Source organism: Pezoporus flaviventris, unplaced genomic scaffold (genome assembly GCF_033815535.1).
Source record: "Pezoporus flaviventris isolate CSIRO_AGI_PZ_B2104156 unplaced genomic scaffold, CSIRO_AGI_Pfla_v1 ptg000096l, whole genome shotgun sequence".
In the NCBI taxonomy this organism is placed as follows: Eukaryota; Metazoa; Chordata; class Aves; order Psittaciformes; family Psittacidae; genus Pezoporus; species Pezoporus flaviventris.
This window is the reverse complement of record NW_026892644.1, coordinates 5,033,327-5,055,514: the sequence shown is the minus strand read 5'-3', so window position 1 is coordinate 5,055,514 and position 22,188 is coordinate 5,033,327. Positions and strand designations below refer to the sequence as shown.

General features: G+C 38.7%; 1 protein-coding gene across 5 annotated transcripts in view; it reads right to left on the bottom strand.

Annotated features, from left to right (window-relative positions):
- Window positions 1-374: 374 nt before the first annotated feature.
- The window catches only part of LOC133281118 (ankyrin repeat and sterile alpha motif domain-containing protein 1B-like), a 305,927-nt gene continuing 284,113 nt past the window's right edge, over window positions 375-22,188 (bottom strand). For 2 of the 5 annotated variants that reach the window (XM_061476329.1, XM_061476330.1), the window contains exon 18: window positions 376-712. In XM_061476329.1, coding sequence (XP_061332313.1) covers window positions 605-712 — 108 coding nt within the window. In that variant the 3' untranslated portion in view covers window positions 376-604. Of the gene's footprint in view, window positions 713-7,425; window positions 7,913-8,347; window positions 8,998-22,188 lie in introns of those variants that run through there. The other 3 variants (XR_009747384.1, XM_061476333.1, XM_061476332.1) reach the window with 3 other exon arrangements.

Here is a 22,188-nt window from a genome sequence, read left to right as displayed (position 1 = left end):
GCCTTATCACTCTCTTTGTATAGACTGAAAAAGAGAGTGATTATCTTAATATCTATGATAATCTGTTCAAAGTACTACACTGAAAGGGACTGCACAGGAAATACTTTTATATCATTTAGTTCTGCCTCTTCTATTTGTTCCATCTTTGTTTTTAAAAAGGGAGAAAAGAAGCAGACATCAGGTATTTTTGTGGAAGGCCAAGAATATTGGATAAAGGTGCTCTATTTGTTAATGGACTGTCAGCGGGATAAGATCTCTGAAGAAATAACCTTTATATTCCCTTTGTGCTACCAAATTTGCATACTGATATATAACAAAGATCTTTATCTACTGTCTGAGGATATGAAGCTCATATATGAAAAAAAACTGCAAAACCTATGTTCATTTGGTGCTGGTTAGTTTGCTAGATCTTCATTATTTCATTTTTACTCAATATAATAAAATAATGATCACAAAATTGTGATCCCAGAGGGCCTCAGGTAAGCCAGCAACATCCTTGTATAAGAATTATGTTAAAGGGGCTTACCCAAAATTCAAATGGAGGGCTGTTTGTTATCTTCTGTTCTTTACAGAAAATGTAGAAGATGTGGTGGACCAAAACATCCTATATATCTGAGAGCTCCCATTCTGCTATGCTCCAACAGATGGCAGGGCTTCCAGGAATTTCTAGGGTTTTTCCTGCTGGGATCCTATGTAAGGTATGGTTGTCCCTCTGCGTGAAAAAAAGGCAGAAGAACAAGCCATCATAAAACATAAGGGATATCCTTGTGTTTATTTTGTTAAATGAATTTACATACTTAGAGAAAGAGAGAGCTCTAATTACTCCTTTTGGTTGCTAGATAGTGCTGCTGATTCTTCAAGTACATCCCTAGAAAGGGCAAAATATAAAAGTTCATCTTGCTCTAAAGATAGTATTTGTTGTCAGAGCATTACCTGGTTTTAAGTGGTGGAATAGCTCTGGAAAAATAACATGCATTTAATTGTGTCTATTGGATATTCAAGGCAATAATGTATTTACTGGAAACAGCTTCATAGTGTTGCATAAGGTTGCCAGAAGGAGCATCTGCTAACTACCTGAAATAAAACCCAGGCAATTAACATATACAGATAAGAGTGAGACAGTAGTTTTTGGAAACTGGCCATACTCTGCCCTCAGTTACCTTTCTACAGTTCCAGAATAACTCTTCAGAAAGTTTAAGTTACTTTGAAATAAGAATATATAACTGAAAGCAGTATTTGCTATATGTTCTGGAAACAGTGTTACTTTCTACGTGAGATTACAGAAGTGAATGAAAATGGAGGTTAAAATATACTAATAAACCTGAGTGATATTTAGAATACCTTTTGGCTAATTTTCTTGCTGATAACAAGCCCTAGAACTGCTATTGAAAAGAGTCTTGCCAAAAGATCGTTGGCAATTAAGATGTATGAATATATGTTTCTGATGTAGCAGACATACAGAATATTTGATTGGATTGAACTCAGTGGAACACTTAAAGCTTGCTGTAAAATATGTTATTTCCTCTGCTTAGACTAGTACATATTTAGTTACCACAGAGCAGGAAGAGCCGTAGTGGAAATCACAGAGTATTCACAATTCCTATATGTTTCAAGTCTACAAAGAATTTAAGCATATTCTTAATTTTTAATTAGTCCCACTGACGTATTTTTTATAAATTTAATTATTTATGGTTAAAGTACGTGAGGCTAAATGTTATTCTGAATGTGACCCTAATGACTTCAGGGGTATGAGTCTATACTAATGAACATATTCGCATGAATAACTTTGATTTTAAATGATACTGACCACTACAAGAGTGTGGAGTACATAATCAGTAGATTTTTTGGTTGCTGTTGTTCTTTCTATCTCTTCCACAAATCATTAGAGAGAAAGGGCAGGTCAACCAAAGTGTAAAAAAGTATTTAATTTTATTAAGGACTGTGTAAATTAGGTGAGCAGGCCAAAAGTGACCAGCTTAACTCAGCATGATGTATCAGCAAAACAGAACAGCTGCCTTGGGGTATTAGTAGCTCAGAGCTTTAATTTTTAATGACTACATGTAATTAATCATATGTCAGAAATAAATACACTTTTGATTTAGTTATAGAACTTAGAGTTCTATAAGTTCTATAGAACTTATAAAAACATATATACCTCTTAACCCTATCCTAGAATCACATGTTAGTTCAAGGGCTAGTTCCTTCAGTGCTATCAGAGTAGGCAAACTGTGAATGCAAAAATGAGTATACAGTTCCATCCAGACATTCTGAGCTAGTATTCAGTGTTGATTATATGAATTCAGACACTTGAGGAACACTAAACACCTTTCCTCAACCACAGCACAAAATACGTAAGAATTACAAATGATCTTTTCTACCCTCCCTCCTCCCCCCAGTTTTCAAGATCTAAATACTTCTAGTAATAAGTCACTTCAAACAAAGGGTTTCAAACCACATTTGAAAAGGCCAGTTGATGAGACATATATCTACCTGAATAGAATTTCCAGAAATATTTAAAATGCTGACTCTGCTGTGGTTGTATGAAAACTAATTTTGAGGCTAATTTTGTGTGCCTTTTCAGGCAAAGGAGTCAAGTAGCAGAATAGTTCACAGAAAAGGACCTTTTAAAAACAATGGTAGAAAATAAGAACAGCAAATTTTGAACTTGTAAATGTGACTAGTCATGAAAATTTATAAGTTCTTTTAACTAGTCCTGGAACAGAAAAATACTGTATGACTCATACATCCAATCAAAGCTCTTTAAAACATCTTAGATATTGAATTTCAAATATTTGCAGTTCTGAAAAAACATATACACTAAAACTTAGAGAAATTATCTCATGAATATATTTGAGAAAATTATAAGATGTTCATGACAAAATCACATGCAGAAAGAGACTAATTAAATCCATTATTTGCCACAAATTATTTGAAGCTTCTAGTCATCACCAATATCAGGTACAAAGCTTGTAAAGCAAGAGTAAAAATACTTTAAAGCAAGAATAGTATCATTCATAATAGCCAATGTTCACAACCTTCCTTATGATTATATTATTTACATGTATTTTTAGGTATGAGAGAGTACAATCAGTCAATTTTATGTAGTCTTCCAGTTTTATTAAGTTTTTCTCAAAGAGTTTCTCAAAGAGTTCAGCATTTTTACAACTGCATGACTTACAGTACAAACACAAGAAAAGTAATTTTGTGCCAATGAGTTTAGTGTAAGAACATTTTCGCTTTAGCTTTATGGCAATTTCTTGTAAAAATAAAAGACAAAGTGAGTCATCATTTGCATAAAATTATTATGCACTATGTATTTGGATAAACAATAGGGTCACAGATCTCTATTCAAATAGACCATGAAGCAGCGAAAGAAAGACTTAATTTGTTGCATTTGGTCATGTGCAGAAAGATTACTTGTAACCTTTCGGACTGTTAATTTACCATGAAGCCTTAAGTCATAATATAAGCTGAAGCAGATATGCTCCATCAACCCAACAGTATAGCTTTAGACCTACAATCAGTGAAGTGGTCCGGGCACGGATCACTTAATGTCCACTAAAACTGTTCCCTACTGCTGGGTAGTCACTAGAAACAGAAAGAAACCTGCATGAGAAAAGCAACCTTTAAATTGGAGATGTGCTAATATTTCTACACTTAATCAATAACAAATGGCTGATGTGATAGTGCTTCAAGAAGAAGCTGTGAATTCCCCCAAAAGAAATCTATTTAAGATATGCTCCAGAGGAAGGAGAAAAGTTGTTCTAAGAGCCAGGACCTCAGTGTGAAATTTAGAGATGATAGCTTTTGAATGTTTTCTCTCTCTACCCAAGAAACAACAAGGAGACCATTCTCTGTGAAGTCTAAAAAACAAGTACATACAGTTGCAAGGTGAAACAGCTGGACTAGTAATCATTGAAAACAATTTATTTGAGTAATCTTTTCTTCATTACTTGTAATTTTAAAATTCATATTCATAATTCAAGTATAATAGAATCATAGAATAATTAGGGTTGGAAAGGCCCTTAAGATCATCAAGTTCCAACCCCCTGCCATGGGCAGGGACACCTCTCACTAAACCATGTCACCCAAGGCTCTGTCCAACCCAGCCTTGAACACTGCCAGGGATGGAGCATTCACAGCTTCCCTGGGCAACCCATTCCAGTGCCTCACCACCCTTACAGTAAAGAATTTCCTCCTTATATCCAATCTGAACTTCACCTGTTTAAGTTTTAACACGTTACCCCTTGTCCTATCACTACAGTCCCTAATGAAGAGTCCCTCCCTAGCACCCCTATAGGCCCCCTTCAGATACTGGAAGGCTGCTATGAGGTCTCCATGCAGCCTTCTCCAGGCTGAACAGCTCCAACTTGCTCAGCCTGTCTTCCTACGGGAGGTGCTCCACTCCCCTGATCATCCTCGTGGTCCTTCTCTGGACTTGTTCCAACAGTTCCATGTCCTTTTTATGGTGAGGACACCAGAACTGCACACAATACTCCAGGTGAGGTCTCAGGAGAGCAAAGTAGAGGGGCAGGATCACCTCCTTTGACCTACTGGTCACACTCCTTTTGATGCAGCTCAGGATACGGTTGGCTTTCTGGGCTGCAAGCACACACTGAAGCCGGCTCATGTTGAGTTTCTCATTGACCAACACCCCCAGGCCCTTCTCTGCAGGGCTGCTCTGAATCTCTTTGCCCAACCTGTAGCTGTGCCTATGATTGCTCCAACACAGGTGTAGGACCTTGCACTTGGCATGGTTAAACTTCATGAGGTTGGCATCAGCCCACCTCACAAGCATGTCAAGGTCCCTCTGGATGGCATTCCTTCCCTCCAGTGCATCAACCAAACCACATGGTTTGGTGTCATCAGCAAACTTGCTGAGGGTGCACTCAATCCCACTGTCCATGTCAGCGACATTGTCCCAACACTGATCCCTGAGGGACACCATTTGTTACTGGTCTCCAGCTGGACATTGAGCCATTGACCACAACTCTTTGTTTGTGGCCATCCAGCCAGTTCTTTATCCACTGAGTGGTCCATCCATCAAATTGATGTCTCTCCATTTTAGAGACAAGGATGTTGTGTGGGACAGTGTCTAACTCTTTGCACAAGTCCAGGTAGATGACATCAACTGCTCTACCCCTGTCCATCGGTTCTGTAGCCCCATCATAGAAGGCCACCAAATTGGTCAGGCAGGATTTCCCCTTAGTGAAGCCATGCTGGCTGTCACCAAGCACCTTGTTGTTTTTCATGTGCCTTAGCATGCCTTCCAGGAGAACCTGCTCCAAGATTTTACTGGGCACAGAGGTGAGACTGACTGCTCTGTAATTCCCTGGCTTATCCATTTTCCCCTTCTTGAAAATGGGGGTTATATTTCCCTTTTTCCAGTTGTCGGGAAGTTCACCTGACTGCCATGGTTTTTCAAATATGATGGGCAGTTGCTTAGCAACTTCATTCACCAGCTCCTTCAGGACCCGCAGATGGGTTTCATCAGGTCCCATGGACTTGTGCAGGTTCTTAAAATGGTCTTGAAACAGACCCTCTCCTACAGTTAGCTTTCCTAACCTGGTCCCTAGCTTCCTGGACAACATCCCTGTACTCTTCCCAGGCTTCCTGTCCTTGCTTCCACCTTTCATAAGCCTCTTTTTTCATCTGAATTTTCCTCAGCAGCTCCTTATCCATCCAAGGAGGTCTCCTGGCCCTCCTGCTGCACTTCCTTCTGGTTGGGGTGTAACACTCCTGAGCTTGCAGCAGGTGATCCTTGAATATCAACCAACAGTCTTGCCCCCCCCTGCCCTCTAGGGCTGTATCCTCTGGGACCTTACTAAGCAGGTTCCTGAAGAGGCCAAAGTCTGCTCTCCTGAAGTCCAGGGCAGTGAGCTTGCTGAACGCTCTTCTCACTGTCCTGAGGATCTTGAATTTGACCATCTCATGATCGCTACATCCAAGGCTGCCTTGGACTGTCACATTTCCAGCCAGCCCTCCCTGTTGGTGAGCATGAGGTCAAGCATGGCATGTCTCCTTGTCAGCTCCTCTATTACTTGCAGGAGGAAGTTGTCTTCCACATAATCGAGGAACCACGTGCATTGCTTGTGCTGGGCCGTACCGTCCCTCCAAGAAGTATCAAGGTGGTTGAAGTTCCCCATAAGGACAAGGGCCTGCGAGCGTGAGGCTGTTCCTATCTTTTTATAGAGTACTTCATCCACAGATTCCTCTTGATCAGGCGGTCTGTAACAGATCCCTACAGTAATGTCCCCCATAGCTGTTCTCCCTTTAACCCTGACCCACAAACTCTCCGTTAAGTGAAGATGACTTTGAGGATGTAAGTAGATGACTTTGAGGATGGCCTGAGAAACACAGTAATGCAGGAAGAAGAGGAAATGTGAAATCAGGCATCTCATACAGACAGAACATTTTCAAGTAAGAGGTAAAGAGAGAAAGAGAGAGTGGGCAGTGCAATGCACTGCACAGACAGCACTTATTAATGGACAAAATTATTAAAACAGATCTTAATTTTAGCAGAATGTGAAAATTGATTATTTCTATAATTCATGTATTTCCTGTAATTCAGTCTCATGATTCATCATAAACAATAACATGAAAATTTGCCAGTAGGTGACTTCTCCTTATTCACCCTTCTCCACAAGAAGACAGATAATATGAAAGGCAAATAGCCTATGGATATAAAGAAATGGTTTCAGAGAAAACCTAGTCTTTGCTCACAAGCAGCAAAACTGTGATACCGTCTTCATGTTTTCTTACAGTCCTGCCATAACTCAGACAAAAACAGTGAGTCTGTGCTTAACTTTCCTACAGTCATAGGAGAATGGGGTTACCAAGAATTGAAAGTTCAGATTGTCTTGAAAGATTTACTTTTATTCCCTGAAGGGCAGCCACACTATGATGTTTACATGGTAAACAGGCAGGCATAGGCCACTTCAGACTGGCATGTTGGCAGAAAAGCAGAGTGTGGGGACAAACATGGATATCATTCTTTAAAAAGCAAAAACTAGATGCATTACAGCAACTCGAACATCTTAAAATACAGATACCTATGTCTGTATGACAGCAGGAAAGAAAGAGAAGTTTGTGGCTTTTTTTTTTTGTGTGCTTTTTGTTGTTTCTTTTTTTTTTTTGTCTTTGTTTTGTTTTGTTTCTAATGAGAGAAGCCAATAAGGAAATGTTACAGGAACTTGGAGGACCGGGCCTTCTGGAAAGCACAGACTCCTCCAGAACGTTCTCAGCTTTCTTGTTTTAAAAGCAGAAGCAGAATACTCATGGAATGTAACGAGCTGCACAAGAAATGATGTTATGCATGAGGCTTTTTTTTTGCATATTTTGTTGGATAAGTGGCAGTTTGGTTTTAAAGAAAGTATTTCCCACCTTTGTTTGGTGTTTTGTTCCCCCCCCCCCCCGCCTTTTCACAGTGAACAGAAGTGCTCCACTTCTCTGCAAATTCAAATTTGATAAAAAGCACACTTGACCAGGGACATTGGCAATACAAGAAAATTCACAACTTGGCCAAGCATTTTGCTAAATGTCATTCTTCAAAAAGCCAATCCTAGGAGATAATTTGCTCTTTCTATCTTACTTTCTTCTGCAGTACTTTTTTTTTTGCTATTGACCCCTTAGTTTTTAGTAATGTTTTGATATGCTGAGCATACACTCTTTATGGAAAGTCAAAGGGGTCCACAATCCTATTCTTGTTTATTCTCTTCCCCTTCCTTATTCTCCTGGGCTTTTCCAATTCAGGCTATTTTTATGAATCCTCGAATAAAAGGTGGAAGACATGGTCCCTCAGTCTTCTGTTCTTCCAAAGTTCAGTTGCTATGCAGTTGACTTCTCCTCTGGCCTCTTTCTGTTGTTGTATGACCACAAGTAAGTAATGTCTTCTCACTCTCAACTGCAACATCTTGGGGGGGAGGGGGGGGGGTGGTGGTGGTGGAGAAAAAAAAAGAAGTATGAGGGGTTAGCAGTGATATTGTGAACTTCATTTCTTATCAAGTTTTAGATATGCAATATGTGAAAGATAAGTTAGCAGTGAAGCAACATTAATTCAGATGCTCTGAGGACCTCAACCTTAATATTGATAAATCACACCTGTGGAAATGCTCCTTTTTAGAGCAGTAGATACTGCAAACCTGTACACTCACTCCTAATCCAGAAGGTTCTGTTTGCACTAGTTAGCAAGTTACAGAAGATGTGGAAGACCTTGTGTCTTTGCAAGCTTTAGCTTTCAGTATTAGTAAATTCAGTAAACAAATGTCAAACTTACTAAACAGCACAGTAAAAAAAAAATCTACATAATGTGAAGCAGCCAACTAAGCAATTAGGGATTGAAAACTGGATAGGCAGCTATTCCAGTGCCATCATCTAAACATCTTGGTCAATTCGTTAATAGTAAATAGTTGACAGGTTGCAAATAGCTAAGTAGACTAAGTAGTTACTGTCTAGTAAATTAACTTAATGTTTTCTATTTCTTCTCTGGAATACTCATATTCTTCAAGGCACATATCTTTTACAGTAATAATGAGATTTGATTTTCAGTTTGGGGGCCAGCACACATCTTACATCAGACGTGCATATTAAAAAAACAGCAGCTTCTTAAGGATAAATGTAAAGCTAAGAAATGGTCTATAAAGGATATTATGACTGTCTTATGCAGGTGGGGCAGAGGCATTAATGAAATAACATATTGTGTCCTGGATGCTGTCTGCTGAAGTTATAAAATATGGCATCTATTCCCACAAATACCACACACCCATAAGAGCTGTGACATTAAAAAGCAAAATACCTTGTTTGGTGGCTTTGTTTCTCTCAATAGCTCTCTGTTTCACTTCTTATAGTAAGCTCTCCTGCAGGTCCAGCGAGGTGCTTTCCCTTCCAAACAGCTGTGCTTTTTTCCTGATGACTTTTTTGCATACTTTCTGTAATACCTGCCCTCCCCACATCATACAGGAGATTGTCCTTTGGTGCTGTTCAATTACATGGTAGGCTCTGCAAATGCAAAAAACTTCACAATCTATTCCAAATCATTTAGGAAGAAGCAGATGTATCACCCTGCCATAGAGACTTGTTTGTTTTCCAAACTTAGAAAGACAGGGTTTAGTATTCAGGCCCATCACTCCTTGCTGCTGTGACCAACTTCTGAATGATACCTGATGAATACTTGGAATAATCAAAATGAGAAGTTGCAAGTGTTAATGTTCCTCCAAGATGCGAGAGCCAGTGCATCTTCTAGTTGGCTGAGGATTTTAGTAAACCCAGCTTATATAGACATTACTGACATGTAAATAGGTCTTTTGGTTATTAGAATGAGCTCATTAAGCCTCCAGAGGTAAGCATTTGCTGCCTCCTGGTTCAGAAAAGATTTGTTGCTGTAAACCATCCAGATGCAAGACGAGTCATATCATCTTGAAACTATTACTGTGGCACAAGAGAGTGAACTGGAACAGAATCTGAAGAAAAGCTAAAGTCTGTGACTATAGCTTCGTATTTTCATCTAAGCTCTTCTGGGAAAATAGTCCTTTTTGTGCAGCATGGAAAGAAAGAATTATAGTTCTCATAAAAACAAATACAGACTGCTGCAAAACTAACTCACCCATGGCACCCAAGAGAAAAAGGTAAGAGATCTGGATTTGATAAGCTGCTGTATATATATTAAAATTTATTTATTTGTTTTTTTATTTATTTATTTCTGTTGAATGTTACTTGTGACTTTGTGCCAGGGCATTTTTTTTTCTGTACACACAGAACCAGATTATTCAGCTAGGTTGCTCAGAAGTTGTCTTTATCTTATAAAAATATGCAGTAAGACTATGTGAAAGAAAATGAGGTATAAGCTGGTGTTTTACCTGACATTTCAGGCATCAAGTTCTGTCAATGCTCCAACAGAGGGGCTCCCATCAATTTGTGTTATAAAGCAAAGCAAGAGGAGCAGACAACCCACTGAATGAGACTAAATCACAATTTGCCTTTGGATCAATCAGCAATGCCCACTAGTGAGTCCGAAACCTGCAGAGAAAAGCTTCTCACTCCAGAAAGGATACTTCTGTTTATAGCTAAACTGCTCAGTGGAACAGAGCCAAGGAGTGATCCCAGGCACCACACTGCTTATCATCCATGTTAATTAACTGATAGCCTTCTCCTTGGGATGGCAAATTAGCACTCTCTGCCACACAGTTCACAGGACAGCCTGCTCCAGGGAACATGCTCGGTAGCTAGCTGAGGCATGATTACCTGGGCGGGGGTTTGGGCAAGTTTTTTTCTCAACAGCTTATGCTGCTTTATTTCAGAGCCCACTGACAGTTCCTAACCATGTTTAGGTAGCAATCTAACTCAGCCTCTGTATCACTAGCCTTCTCAAAGACCTTCATTTAAATAATCTCTAACCGTACCAGTATCTGACATACCCTGCTTAAGTCCATCAGCCAAGAACAGCCTTCACCGCTTTCTAATACCTGGACACTGCTTAATCATATACAGGACTTAACTGTTCTCCTTAAATCCTTAAAAAACTCATGTGCTCTGCTAGTTTGTCAGTGTTCTTAAGGCAGCCGAAAATAGGAAGGAAGAAAATTTAAGCTTCAAAGTTGTAAATGCTACTTGATATCAAGAAGTGTTGACCAGAAGATTTCCACAAACCTGTTATACGCTGTCAGCATGAAAGCTGCAAAAATATTAAACAGTCCTGAGTTTTTTGGTTTATGGATTAATTTTCAAATTCAGAAATATCTCCACAACTATAGTATACATGACCTATTCCTTAGTGGAATTTTCAGAAATAAGATACATTGTTTTCAAATCTGTTTAGAAGAAAATTTGTGAAAAAGAAACTTTCTAAGCCACTTCTGCCCTCAAAATTACACCCTCAAATGAAAATCTTTGGAAAACTTAACCTCAAAAAGCAGACTGATTCTGACTCCTCTGGCGGTTGCCTGCTTCCGTTAGTGTGTAAGAACATTTCTTTGCTCAACACAAATAATGTTTTTGATGTTGTAGAAACTTGATTACAAAGACCTCCTGGGTCACTTCAAGATGATTATAGGAGTGATCAGAAACGTTCTGAAATGCTTCCTGCTCTCTCCCCCAGATCAGCCCAGAGGATTGCCACACCACCTCAGGTTGGATGACTCACAAAGCTCAGAAGTTTTCTGGCATATTACTCAACACTCAGTCATTGCTATGATACAAACACCGCTTTTATCTCACTGCAGAAAAGATCACTATCCAGAGGTAACCAAGTAATTTTTCATCAGGAGAGAGCTCAGTAATGCTGAATCTGGGTATTTTAGAAGCACAAGTTTTATTCGCCATCATATGGTGGCCTTTGAACAAGACAGGTCAAAAGCACCATCTCAGCAGTTTAGCGTAGGATAATCAATAATGGGAGGTACCTGTTTCCCTCTACTGACCTTTGAGAGAGCCTATAAAGTGGCAAGAATAATAAACTAATACAGTTATATGAAAGAGTAGAATTGCCACATCATCTATCATAGAATCATAGAATGGTTTGGATTGGAAAGGACCTTAAGATCATCAAGTTCCAACCCCCTGCCATGGGCAGGGACACCTCACACTAAACCATGTCACCCAAGGCTCTGTCCAACCCAGCCTTGAACACTGCCAGGGATGGAGCATTCACAGCTTCCCTGGGCAACCCATTCCAGTGCCTCACCACCCTCACGGTAAAGAACTTCCTCCTTATATCCAATCTAAACTTCCCCTGTTTAAGTTTGAACCTGTTACCCCTTGTACTATCACTAAAGTCCCTAAGGAAGAGTCCCTCCCCAGCATCCCTATAGGCCACCTTCAGATACTGGAAGGCTGCTATGAGGTCTCCACGCAGCCTTCTCTTCTCCAGGCTGAACAGCTCCAACTTGCTCAGCCTGTCTTCCTACGGGAGGTGCTCCACTCCCCTGATCATTCTCGTGGTCCTCTGGACTTGTTCCAACAGTTCCATGTCCTTTTTATGTTGAGGACACCAGAACTGCACACAATACTCCAGGTGAGGTCTCAGGAGAGCAAAGTAGAGGGGCAGGATCACCTCCTTCGACCTGCTGGTCATGCTCCTTTTGATGCAGCCCAGGATACAGTTGGCTTTCTGGGCTGCAAGAGCTCACACTGAAGCCGGCTCATGTTGAGTTTCTCATGGACCAACACCCCCAAGTCCTTCTCCGCAGGGCTGCTCTGAATCTCCTCTCTGCCCAACCTGTAGCTGTGCCTGGGATTGCTCCGACACAGGTATAGGACCTTGCACTTGGCATGGTTAAACTTCATGAGGTTGGCATCAGCCCACCTCACAAGCATGTCAAGGTCCCTCTGGATGGCATTCCTTCCCTCCAGGGTATCAACCAAACCACACAGCTTGGTGTCATTGGCAAACTTGCTGAGGGTGCACTCAATCCCACTGTCCATGTCAGCGCCAAAGGTGCTGAACAAGACCGGTCCCAACACGATCCCTGAGGGACACCACTCATTACTGGTCTCCAGCTGGACATTGAGCCATTGACCACAACTCTTTGTGTGTGGCCATCCAGCCAGTTCTTTATCCACTGAGTGGTCCACCTATCAAATTGATGTCTCTCCAATCTATCTACATTTTTATGAGCTTATCTATCACAATAACTAACAAATGTCTTCTTTGTTAACAATTAACACAAAATTTCATCTAACATAGCTTATTTTCTCATCTTTTAAACTTGAAAGGAAGTAAAGGACAAGGATGTGATATTTTGTGAAAAGTATCATTTTTCTACCAGCAAGCATAATATTATCAACTTACTTAAAATCTATTAACTAATAAGACATAAATTGCAAACTATGACTAAGTTTAAAATTTATTTACAGAAATGTAGAGAAAACAGACAAGAACAAAATCACCATGCTTTATATACAACTCAGTTAAAAGTATCAGATATCCTAGAAATTACTCTTGAGTAGAAACACTTAAAATGTTCCTGCATCATTACCTATAGCCGACAGTTTCTCAATAGAAAAAGGTAATCTCCTACATCTATGCACTAGTGATCCTCCGTAATGTGATCTGTTACACCCACATTTTGTCAGAAAGGACATAAGCAAGTACACCACTGCATTCAAATCTATGAACTTCCTGAAAGATCTAAACCATTTGGAATCACCAATAAAAAATTATTTATATGTTGCAAACTATATAAGCAGCAAGATTATTATGTTCTGGAGGATTTGACAAACTGGAGCAAGAAAAGGAGTCACTATCATTATGTGGCATTCTGCTATCTTTACACTTCTGATAAGGGCCACACCACATCCCTTCTGGTATCCATGGGCCCATGGAGGCCCCCCAGATAGCACTGCGGGGAGGCCCAGCACAACCATCCTAGAGCCATGTCTGACTCCAGTTCCCCCACTGTGTATAATCCTGACACTCACCCATGGGCAGAATCCAAATCCAGCATCAGCCTATCCCTGTGTCCAGGCAGATGCCTGATACCTGGGGCTGCTCTGGTCCCTCCTGGCTGCCCTGGTCCTGGTTGGGGTCGTGGGACCAGCCTGGGCTACCAGGCCCTGCCCTGCTGCCTCAGTGAGCCCCCGGCCTTGTGGACCCTGACACTTCTGGACCCTTGCTAAATCTTGTTGTTCCTCCCTCTAGTCTCAACATACTTTCTTTCCTTTTCATCACTTATGGTAAAACATTGCTTTAAATCTTCTGCAAAGTGACTCCATACACCAGACTATGGATCTCTGTGGCATGTGGTATAGTCAGCTTAGTTCACCTTTGAAATACTATGATTTTAAATAGAAGTGCTTGTGACTTCTGTCAGTATCTTAAAGTTGAGTCACTTCTGGCTCAGGTGCTGCCAGTGGTAGGGAAAGATGCTGCAGCTGCAAAGCAGTGCTGTCTGCACCCACCCCACCCCACCTGTGAGGCACAGCTGACTGTTGACATGCTGCGGCACAGCCAACGCAGCATCAGGCTCCCCTGGTGCCATTTTTGCTGTACCATGAGACAGCAAAATATTCCTGGAGGAAGCGAGTCAGGGGCAGAGACGTATGTAAGCACCAACTTAACTGCTACCCAGATGTGTGACCTCGGCCTGTGCTGACATACCCAGCCTGTGCTGACATACCCAGCACAGCACCTATGGTACCATGGATTTCAACAGTTAGTCCCCTGGGGGATATCCACTTGGGACTGAATTCAGTTGTAAAGGATAAATCAGCTTCTGCTGGGTAAGCCAGGATGTACACGACCTCTGAAATCACACCTTCACACTGCAGTGCATTCAGAGGCACCCTGTTGATGCAGGATGGCAGGGTCAGTCTGGTTCGCTTGCTTTTTACCTGATCAAATGGAAATAAAGTTTAAATCACTTGTAACAGAATACAGATATAGCTACTTTTTCTTCTACTAAAGTGGACAGAAACACTGATCATGAGTCAGGAAGTCACTGTGATAGGTACTGCGCAGATTGCTCTGAGTAAACATCATTACAATGTTAATGTAGTAATGTCTATAGAGAGAGCAATGGAGGGACTAAAAGGCTTTAATTTACAGCTGATGTGAAAGTTAGAAAGCAATTCAAAATCCTGGGTATCATAGAATGTGGACTTGCTGAAAAACAGAGCAAAATTGTTGGAAAGAAGAAAGATGATAATGGAAGATGTATCACAGCCAATACCTAGATTATCTCTCATACTTTGTATCAACTTTTGAAATGATTTTTTAAAAAGAGTAATAAAGTAAAACACTCTAATAAGTGCAGGCTGTCAAACTATTTTACAATACAAATCAAAGGGGTATGCTGGAGTACACATTAAAATTTAAACCTTTCATCTGCTGTTTGTATGACAGTATTGTGAGAAAGATAGAAATGGAATACTTTGGGCACTAATTAAAACTCCCTGTTGAGATTCAAGTTGTTAGAATTTCATATAAAGTGTTATAGCAAGACAGTGATCAAGATGAGTTTTGGAACAACTGAGACAAAAAGGACTGGGAGGTAAATACATATGTTTGTCACTGCAGATAGCACAGGAGATTTTTAAGGTGGTTCAATGTCTGTATATAGTTTATGATACCAGGATAAAAATCATACTTAGGGCACAAACGCTCCTGCCTTTTATGGAATACTAGGATACAATGCTCTCAGTGGAAAAATGGAGGAAGAAGCAAAAAAGAATCCTAATTTTTTCAAGCAGGTCTTCTTAAAAAATATTCTAAGAAGAAGGCTTGAAAGGACTGTAAAGAGGAAAAAGTGCAGTTGTTACATATCATTGTTGACCTTTTCTAAGAAATTACTAGTACTTGTTTATTTTGTCTTTTTTTTTAATACTACTTTATTTTCGCAATTTTATGGCTTCTCTATGGTGGTCTAAGAACGTTTAACAAACTGTTACAAAATGAGATAGCATGAAAATAAAAAATTACAGTCAAATAAACTAAAAAAGGACAATATTGAAAAATGCAATTATCAGGTTGATAGTGCCTATGTAAGTTTATAATATTGTCAGAGCTGAGATACTCTCTGAGTTTGAAGTATAGATCTATAGCCATAGCAATAAATGTGCTGCCCAAGAACATTCCTGGGCCTTAAGGCAAAATTGTTTGAAATGGTTTGCACTTGTGTCAGTAAACTCTGACTCTGCAAAGCCGAGGGACAGCATAGCATGCCTGCTGGGAATGGCCTCTAAAACATCCTAGCTCCAGATCTGTGCCTGTGAATTGCTGGGGAGAATGCTAGTCAGTATGCCAAAAAGATACCTGGGGCCTTCTGAATGTGTGCTCTAGTGCCTGGAGAAGCTTTCTGAACACCATTTAGTTTACTAATACAGGCATTACTGGGGATTTAATTGTCCTAAAGTCACAACTAATTTGGTAATGTATCATAGGCCAGAAAGGGTATGTTGCTTGCTTGTTACTGCAGCAAGTACAAATCCATCATGAATAACAGCATACATATTCTGGGTAGTCCTGATGGAAATGAATGCAATCATGGCTTTGCAAAACATGCTCAAAATCAGAATTCTAACCCAAACCATTCTTCAATGTTTTCTGGCTCTAGTGGTGTTTTAAGGTATCTTGGTGTGTTACAAACCACCATGACAATTTAAAATGTGCCAGGCTGTTCTGTGCCATTTTATGTGTTCTGAGAAACAATGTACCATAAGATGCAACTCTAGAAATAAAGCACACAGTGACAAACACCATTTAAGATATAACAGAAATATTATTTTGAAATAACAAGAGAAAAGAAATATAGTTTCTTCTGAGCTTGTGGTTAATTCTGGCAATACCAATTATGAACCACACAAAAATGTTGTTCGTGCCAACATAACTCACCTCTGTGTTTTTTATCTTGAGGAGTAACACACTTGAAATGTCCAAAAGTTGGCAGAAAATTATTTTGTTTTCATGTAACACATAAATTTTACAGATCATGAATAATGACATTCCTTTATTTAAGGTAGGGCTTGTGTGCAGCACTGAAGCATGGTAGTGCTGCTTCACCTATTGTACTACTTTGAAAAAAAACCCCAACCAAAAACCTGAATAATCTTTGCTAGTTCTTCACACCCACAAATGTGTTAGTATTGGTTACCGAGATAGTCCCTGGATAGGTCAAGAAACAGTAGACAAAATATTTGAAAAGTAAACCTCTGCTCTCTGTTAACTCATGAGATTCTGGGTTTTAATCATAACACTGAGTCTTTTTTTGGTTTTTTTTTTTTTTTTTTGTATTTCAAAGGCATGTCTGTTAAAACTTCACTAACAAACTCTGGCAGAAATAAATGTTGCCAATCCACACATTCCTGCATCCAGAACTGGCTACTGAGTGCTAAATAACATTACACTAAATGCTTGACTATAAAGAGAATTAATTTCTCTTCTTATATGCATTTCTGTGTCGTAATATTTAGTTCCAAGTGGTCTTAGGTCTTTCTAGAATAACACAGATCACAAGGGTATTTCAACATATAAATCACAATCTGTTGCACGTTTGATCTTCCATTTCTGTGGCATTTTTAGGTGAGCTTTCTAGAGCTTAGAAAGTATTTACATCACATCTTAAAAGTCCTTCTGATTTGGATGACTGGCCATAGCAAGATGAAAGAATGAATACGCATTTTAGAAAGTGTACCACTTTTTCTGGTATTTTCCTAAGATGCCTTCTCCCTTTGTATAGAAAGATGGAGTATTCTATGTCTATCAGCCAAAGCAGAGGATTTTCAAACATGTCATACATAAAGCCTTTCAGGCTGGTTTACTCTTCTTGATGGAAGTTTTCTGGATGTGTTTGCTGTTGTAATCTTTTGAGACCCTTGTGTACAGGGTATTACATCTAGTTCTAGTCTAGTTCAATGACTGATCTCCATTCTACATCTACTACAGAAAAGAAGTAGGTTATTCTGGTAAACTGGGGTACCAATCCAGTTTAAATTCTCTGCATAAGTTGCATGGCATGGCATCAGATGAATATAGATGAGTAGATGTTCTGAATATTGTATCTTTCATAGCAAATGCACGGCCTGATTTTAAAAGCTTTCTTTACAGTGCGTTAAAGAAATAAAAACATTACCCGTAGAAAGTACACACAAGTTCTGGAGATTCTTATGTTAATTACAGGAGTGCTATTAAACCCTAAATACAAACCAGCACAAACATGACCTCAGAAAAGCATGGTCCAAGCACAAACTAGCAGTGATTGTGTTATGCAAACTGTAAAACGGAAAATCTCTTCCTAAAGTTAGGCTCAAGATGCAGAAAGGGCAGAAGAAAGGAAAGAATTTATGAAATGCCTTCTGCTTCCTACTTTTTTGTGATATTTGATCCAGGGGCTTTCTGAAAGTCTTATTTTGAGTACTCAGTATGTAAATTGGAAAACTAATGGCAGACATATTGTAACTGTGGTACGCGATACGAGCTCTCCTTTCTGGCCTTATGGGAGTTTATAGTACATTGTGGAACTCTGTGGGTCTGTCAGTGATTTCTGGTGGCTCAGCACGGCTATTGTCAATATGCTTATATTTGCTGCATACAGGCCTACGTGTCCGCCAGGAAAAAAAAAAACAAAAAAAAGAAAAGAAAAAAAAAAGAGGATATATACTGAAGTAGTTTAAAACTCATTAATTATCAGAATTGGTTTTCTGGTGTGGAGACTTGGAATTTATCATATCTGTTCTGTATTCTGTAAATTTCTCCCATGAACACTTCTGTGAAACCCATTCATTAATATATTAAGAAAATGCAAACACAACTAAAGCAAACTGAGTTCTGTATTCTTTTTGTGGAAATATTTGGAGTAGTTACCTAACATTAATAACTTGTACCATGGTAGCAAAAATAACTACTGTGTAAGACCAGAAATGGTAAAAAAAGACACGAAAACATTTCATACCCTTTTGTAGAACCAGCAACACACTCTAAGCCTACTTAAAAGGGCAAGATTTGTACTAGACCAGACTGACACATTTGGGAGATAGAGGCATTTGGGCACAAAGGCCTTTCTTCAGGTCTAAAATAGAAACAGCAGCCTTTAAAGATGAATAGAGGCTGAGAATATGCAAGCTGTGTATCTCAAGTTTCATATCTCATGCCATCTGAGAGTAAAAGTAGTTGGTATTTGTGAAACAGGAATTGCAAAGGGAAAAGGTGGTAAGTAGAAGCTGATTTTAATAAAAATGCAAGACTGGCTGCACAGGGCTATAGCAGAGCTCTAAAGCAGGGATGTATTTAAATCAATATCCTGTCTTAAGCAATGGCCCATACAAAAAGAAATCTCCCATGATTGCACTACGTTCCGTTGTCATGCACCACTGATAAATACTAACCAGCTACCACTGTAATTTCACAATATTAACGTCTCATACATTGGCCTTTATTGACCAAAAGTATTTCACCCATAATCAAGAGATACATTAGTAATACTATTATTCAGAATACAGCTAAATGTTTCGATGCTGACATACTCAGGATAGGAAAACAATACAGCAAAAAAAGAACAGAACTGCCACGCACCAACATACTCCGTCCTTGCTAGAAGCTCACCAGAACCACCTAGTGGAATTTTCATTTATTACAATGATTCTAAAATGTCTAAGCAGTATAGGAATAAGTGCTTCTTTATGGGGAAGTTATATGCGGTATCACCACTGAATCACAGAAGTTAGGGCTGCAGACTCCTACAGGTTTCTGACCTGTCTTCCTGTCATACAGGGCTATTACTCACTGTTTTTCACCTACTCTAAATGTATCAAAGGGTAATGTCTACACTGCCCATTCCGAGAGAGTTTTCTAACTTTTCAGATGTCATGAGCATTTTTCTCCTTGAATTAATTTTAAAGGGGTTTTGTTATCTATTTTTTTTTTTTAATTTAAACCCTATTTTAATTCTGGTTTTACGCTTCAAACATGCAAAGATCTGACACATACAGAGATTCTGTGCTCATTTCAGTGTTGGTAACAGTATTAAATTCTTTTACTGGTATCTTCTAAATTTGCTTTGTTAATTATCTGATGAGCTTTTTGATTCTTCTTTCAATTCCCAGAAGCATATCTTAGCATCTTGCTTCTGATATACACAAATCTGTACAAAAATGATATCAAGTGCAATTTGAAATATGTTTTAATAACATGTCTTTCTATAGGTGTAAGAAGATACTCAAACTTTTTTGTATTCTAAACCAATCTAAGGAATATGGGCTGGAGCTGGCGATTCTGCATGTGTGACTCCTCTGCTTTCACTGACTAGGAAAGCATAATCAAATTTAATTCCTTCTTTGCCATGTATATACACACTTTCTAACAGAACACTAGGAAGATGTTTGCAAAAGTTTTCTAGGTCTCAAATGCAGAGCAGGTATAGTGGTTGAACCTGGGAGGCATTCAGAGCTATACTTTCAGCCAGTGCTTGATTTAACTGCCAAACACAGATTTTTATTATCTTGCAATGAAGTTCACAAAGTATTATCTTACATGAAACTTATAGGAAGTATACAGAAGTTCAAATCTGTAGGCATAGCTGTAAAGAGCACAGTCCTTAGAAAGTCAGGGTCAGCACTATTTGAATGGGACTTATCTTGCCTGAATAAGAAACACAGGTCCTGGATAACACATAGGAATTTAAAAACAGAATCTGAAAATCTGATTTATATGGGATTATTCTAGATTTTTTCACAAAAAAAAGTCATGTCAGAAAACTGAGATTATTTACTTCGGCTACTTTTTCAATGTAGAACTAAAAGTGTGGGTTTAAAAAAAATATGGTAAATGTGCTGTTTTCTAATACAAATGCCATAGAATTAAATGAGGTATACAGTGGCAGGACTGAAAAGAAAAAAACATAAAAAAACCCCCAGATGTGAGATATGCAACATTTCTAATATGTAGGCATTATGTAGCAGTCTGGTACATCCAGTGGCTGGTAACGATAAAATGCTTTGGTATGTGATGGTGTGCTACAACAGCTTTCTCAGAACATACCGAGACTTTCCAGTATGTTTCCACAATTAAGAAACAGGTTTCTAGGGGAAATAGCTTTCATCTCAGAAGTTTCAATACTGGGACTATTTTCTTTTCTGACTATAGCTTAATTTCTGGACATCACATTTTTAGTCAATAATTTCTATTGTATTTTCTTGTGTATGAAGCCATGTTCAAAATTAGAACAGTACTCATGTCATAGAAAGTCAAATTTACACAATAGAGACCTCATAAGGGTCCCTTTAGTTAACAGAGAGAAATAGTCACCTTTAAGGAATGACTCATTTGATGTAATTTAAGCATTAGCTTTTGGACAAGATGAATCATATCAAAGAAATGACTGCATATCTTCAATGATTACAGCAAGAAATTACACATGGATCTCCTATGGCTATATATGAGTTGTAAATATGAATTTCATGGATATAGCTAGCAACCATAATTTTAACCCTTCATAATCCCCTCTTTTGCTAAAGTAAAATATGACATAGCATGTTCAATACAGGTAAAAAAACCCAAACAAATAACTTCTTTCAAATTGTTTGAAATGTCAAGTAATCACCAACCTACGTGAAATATGTTTTCAAGATGATACTTTTTTACACTTTAGATTTTCAAATGTAATTAAAAAAATCTGTATATGTTAATTTTCTAAATTAAAAAAAAAATAAATTTCAAGAATAAGTTTCAAAATTTTCTTTCCAGAACTGTGATACCATTATGAAAATCACTGTCTGTTTCTTAAGGCAATTTGTTTTAGCAAAAATAAAATAATCTGGAAAGTTTCTGGTATATCCATGATTGAGTTACTGTAGCAACAATCATTGCAAGAAACTTTAAAAGTAATACATGTATATGGAAAGCATAGGCTTTTCCAACAATGCAGTGTCTTGCTACACTTCCACCCACTTCATGAGTGGAATATGTAAAATGACTAATTAATACAATGTACAAATGAAAGACAGCTATGAATTTTGTCTAACATTGCCTTTTTTGGACATAATTCAGTGAAGATGTGCTTTAAATCCTTTTTTTGAAACTTGAAGCATTTTGGTAATGGCTGATTAGATGATGCACTCAAAAATAGTGAACAACACAACTGAGGTTCCTTCTCTTCCTCCATGAGAAGAGAGGGACTGGTTGGGTCAAAACACTCTGAGAATATTACTGGTCTTGCTTTTTATTGCTCATGCTATCATACAATCTGAAGGCTGGCAAAAAAAAAGTCTTAAAAAGAAAAGCCAGGGGAGGGAGGACACAAGCAAGCTAAACATAACAAACAGACTGGATAAGTATATATTAAATTATATCACCCTATGAAATGACTGTAAAATGCTTCTTTTTTACATATTACTATGTATACAGCATTACGTATCGTCTAAACACTTCACGGTACCTTACTGCAAAAATCACTTCAGCCCGTACACTTAAAACGTTCTCAAGAGCCTCATGGTAAACAGTGCACTGAATAAACATGCTGGGATACTAAAATGTCAATAAATCTTAATAGGCAATACAGAAGAACTCCAGAACTTCACATACACACATGCACACACACACCGTGACATATGTCCTGCCAAACCAAGTTTTCAGCTGCTTGCAAGACTGCTTTGATGAGAGTGTCAAAGGTACAAAATCTCCAATACATACCAACATACCAGAATGTACATTGTACTGACCAGTGTTTGTTCTTTATGTACCGTGACAACTTACTTTCACCATGT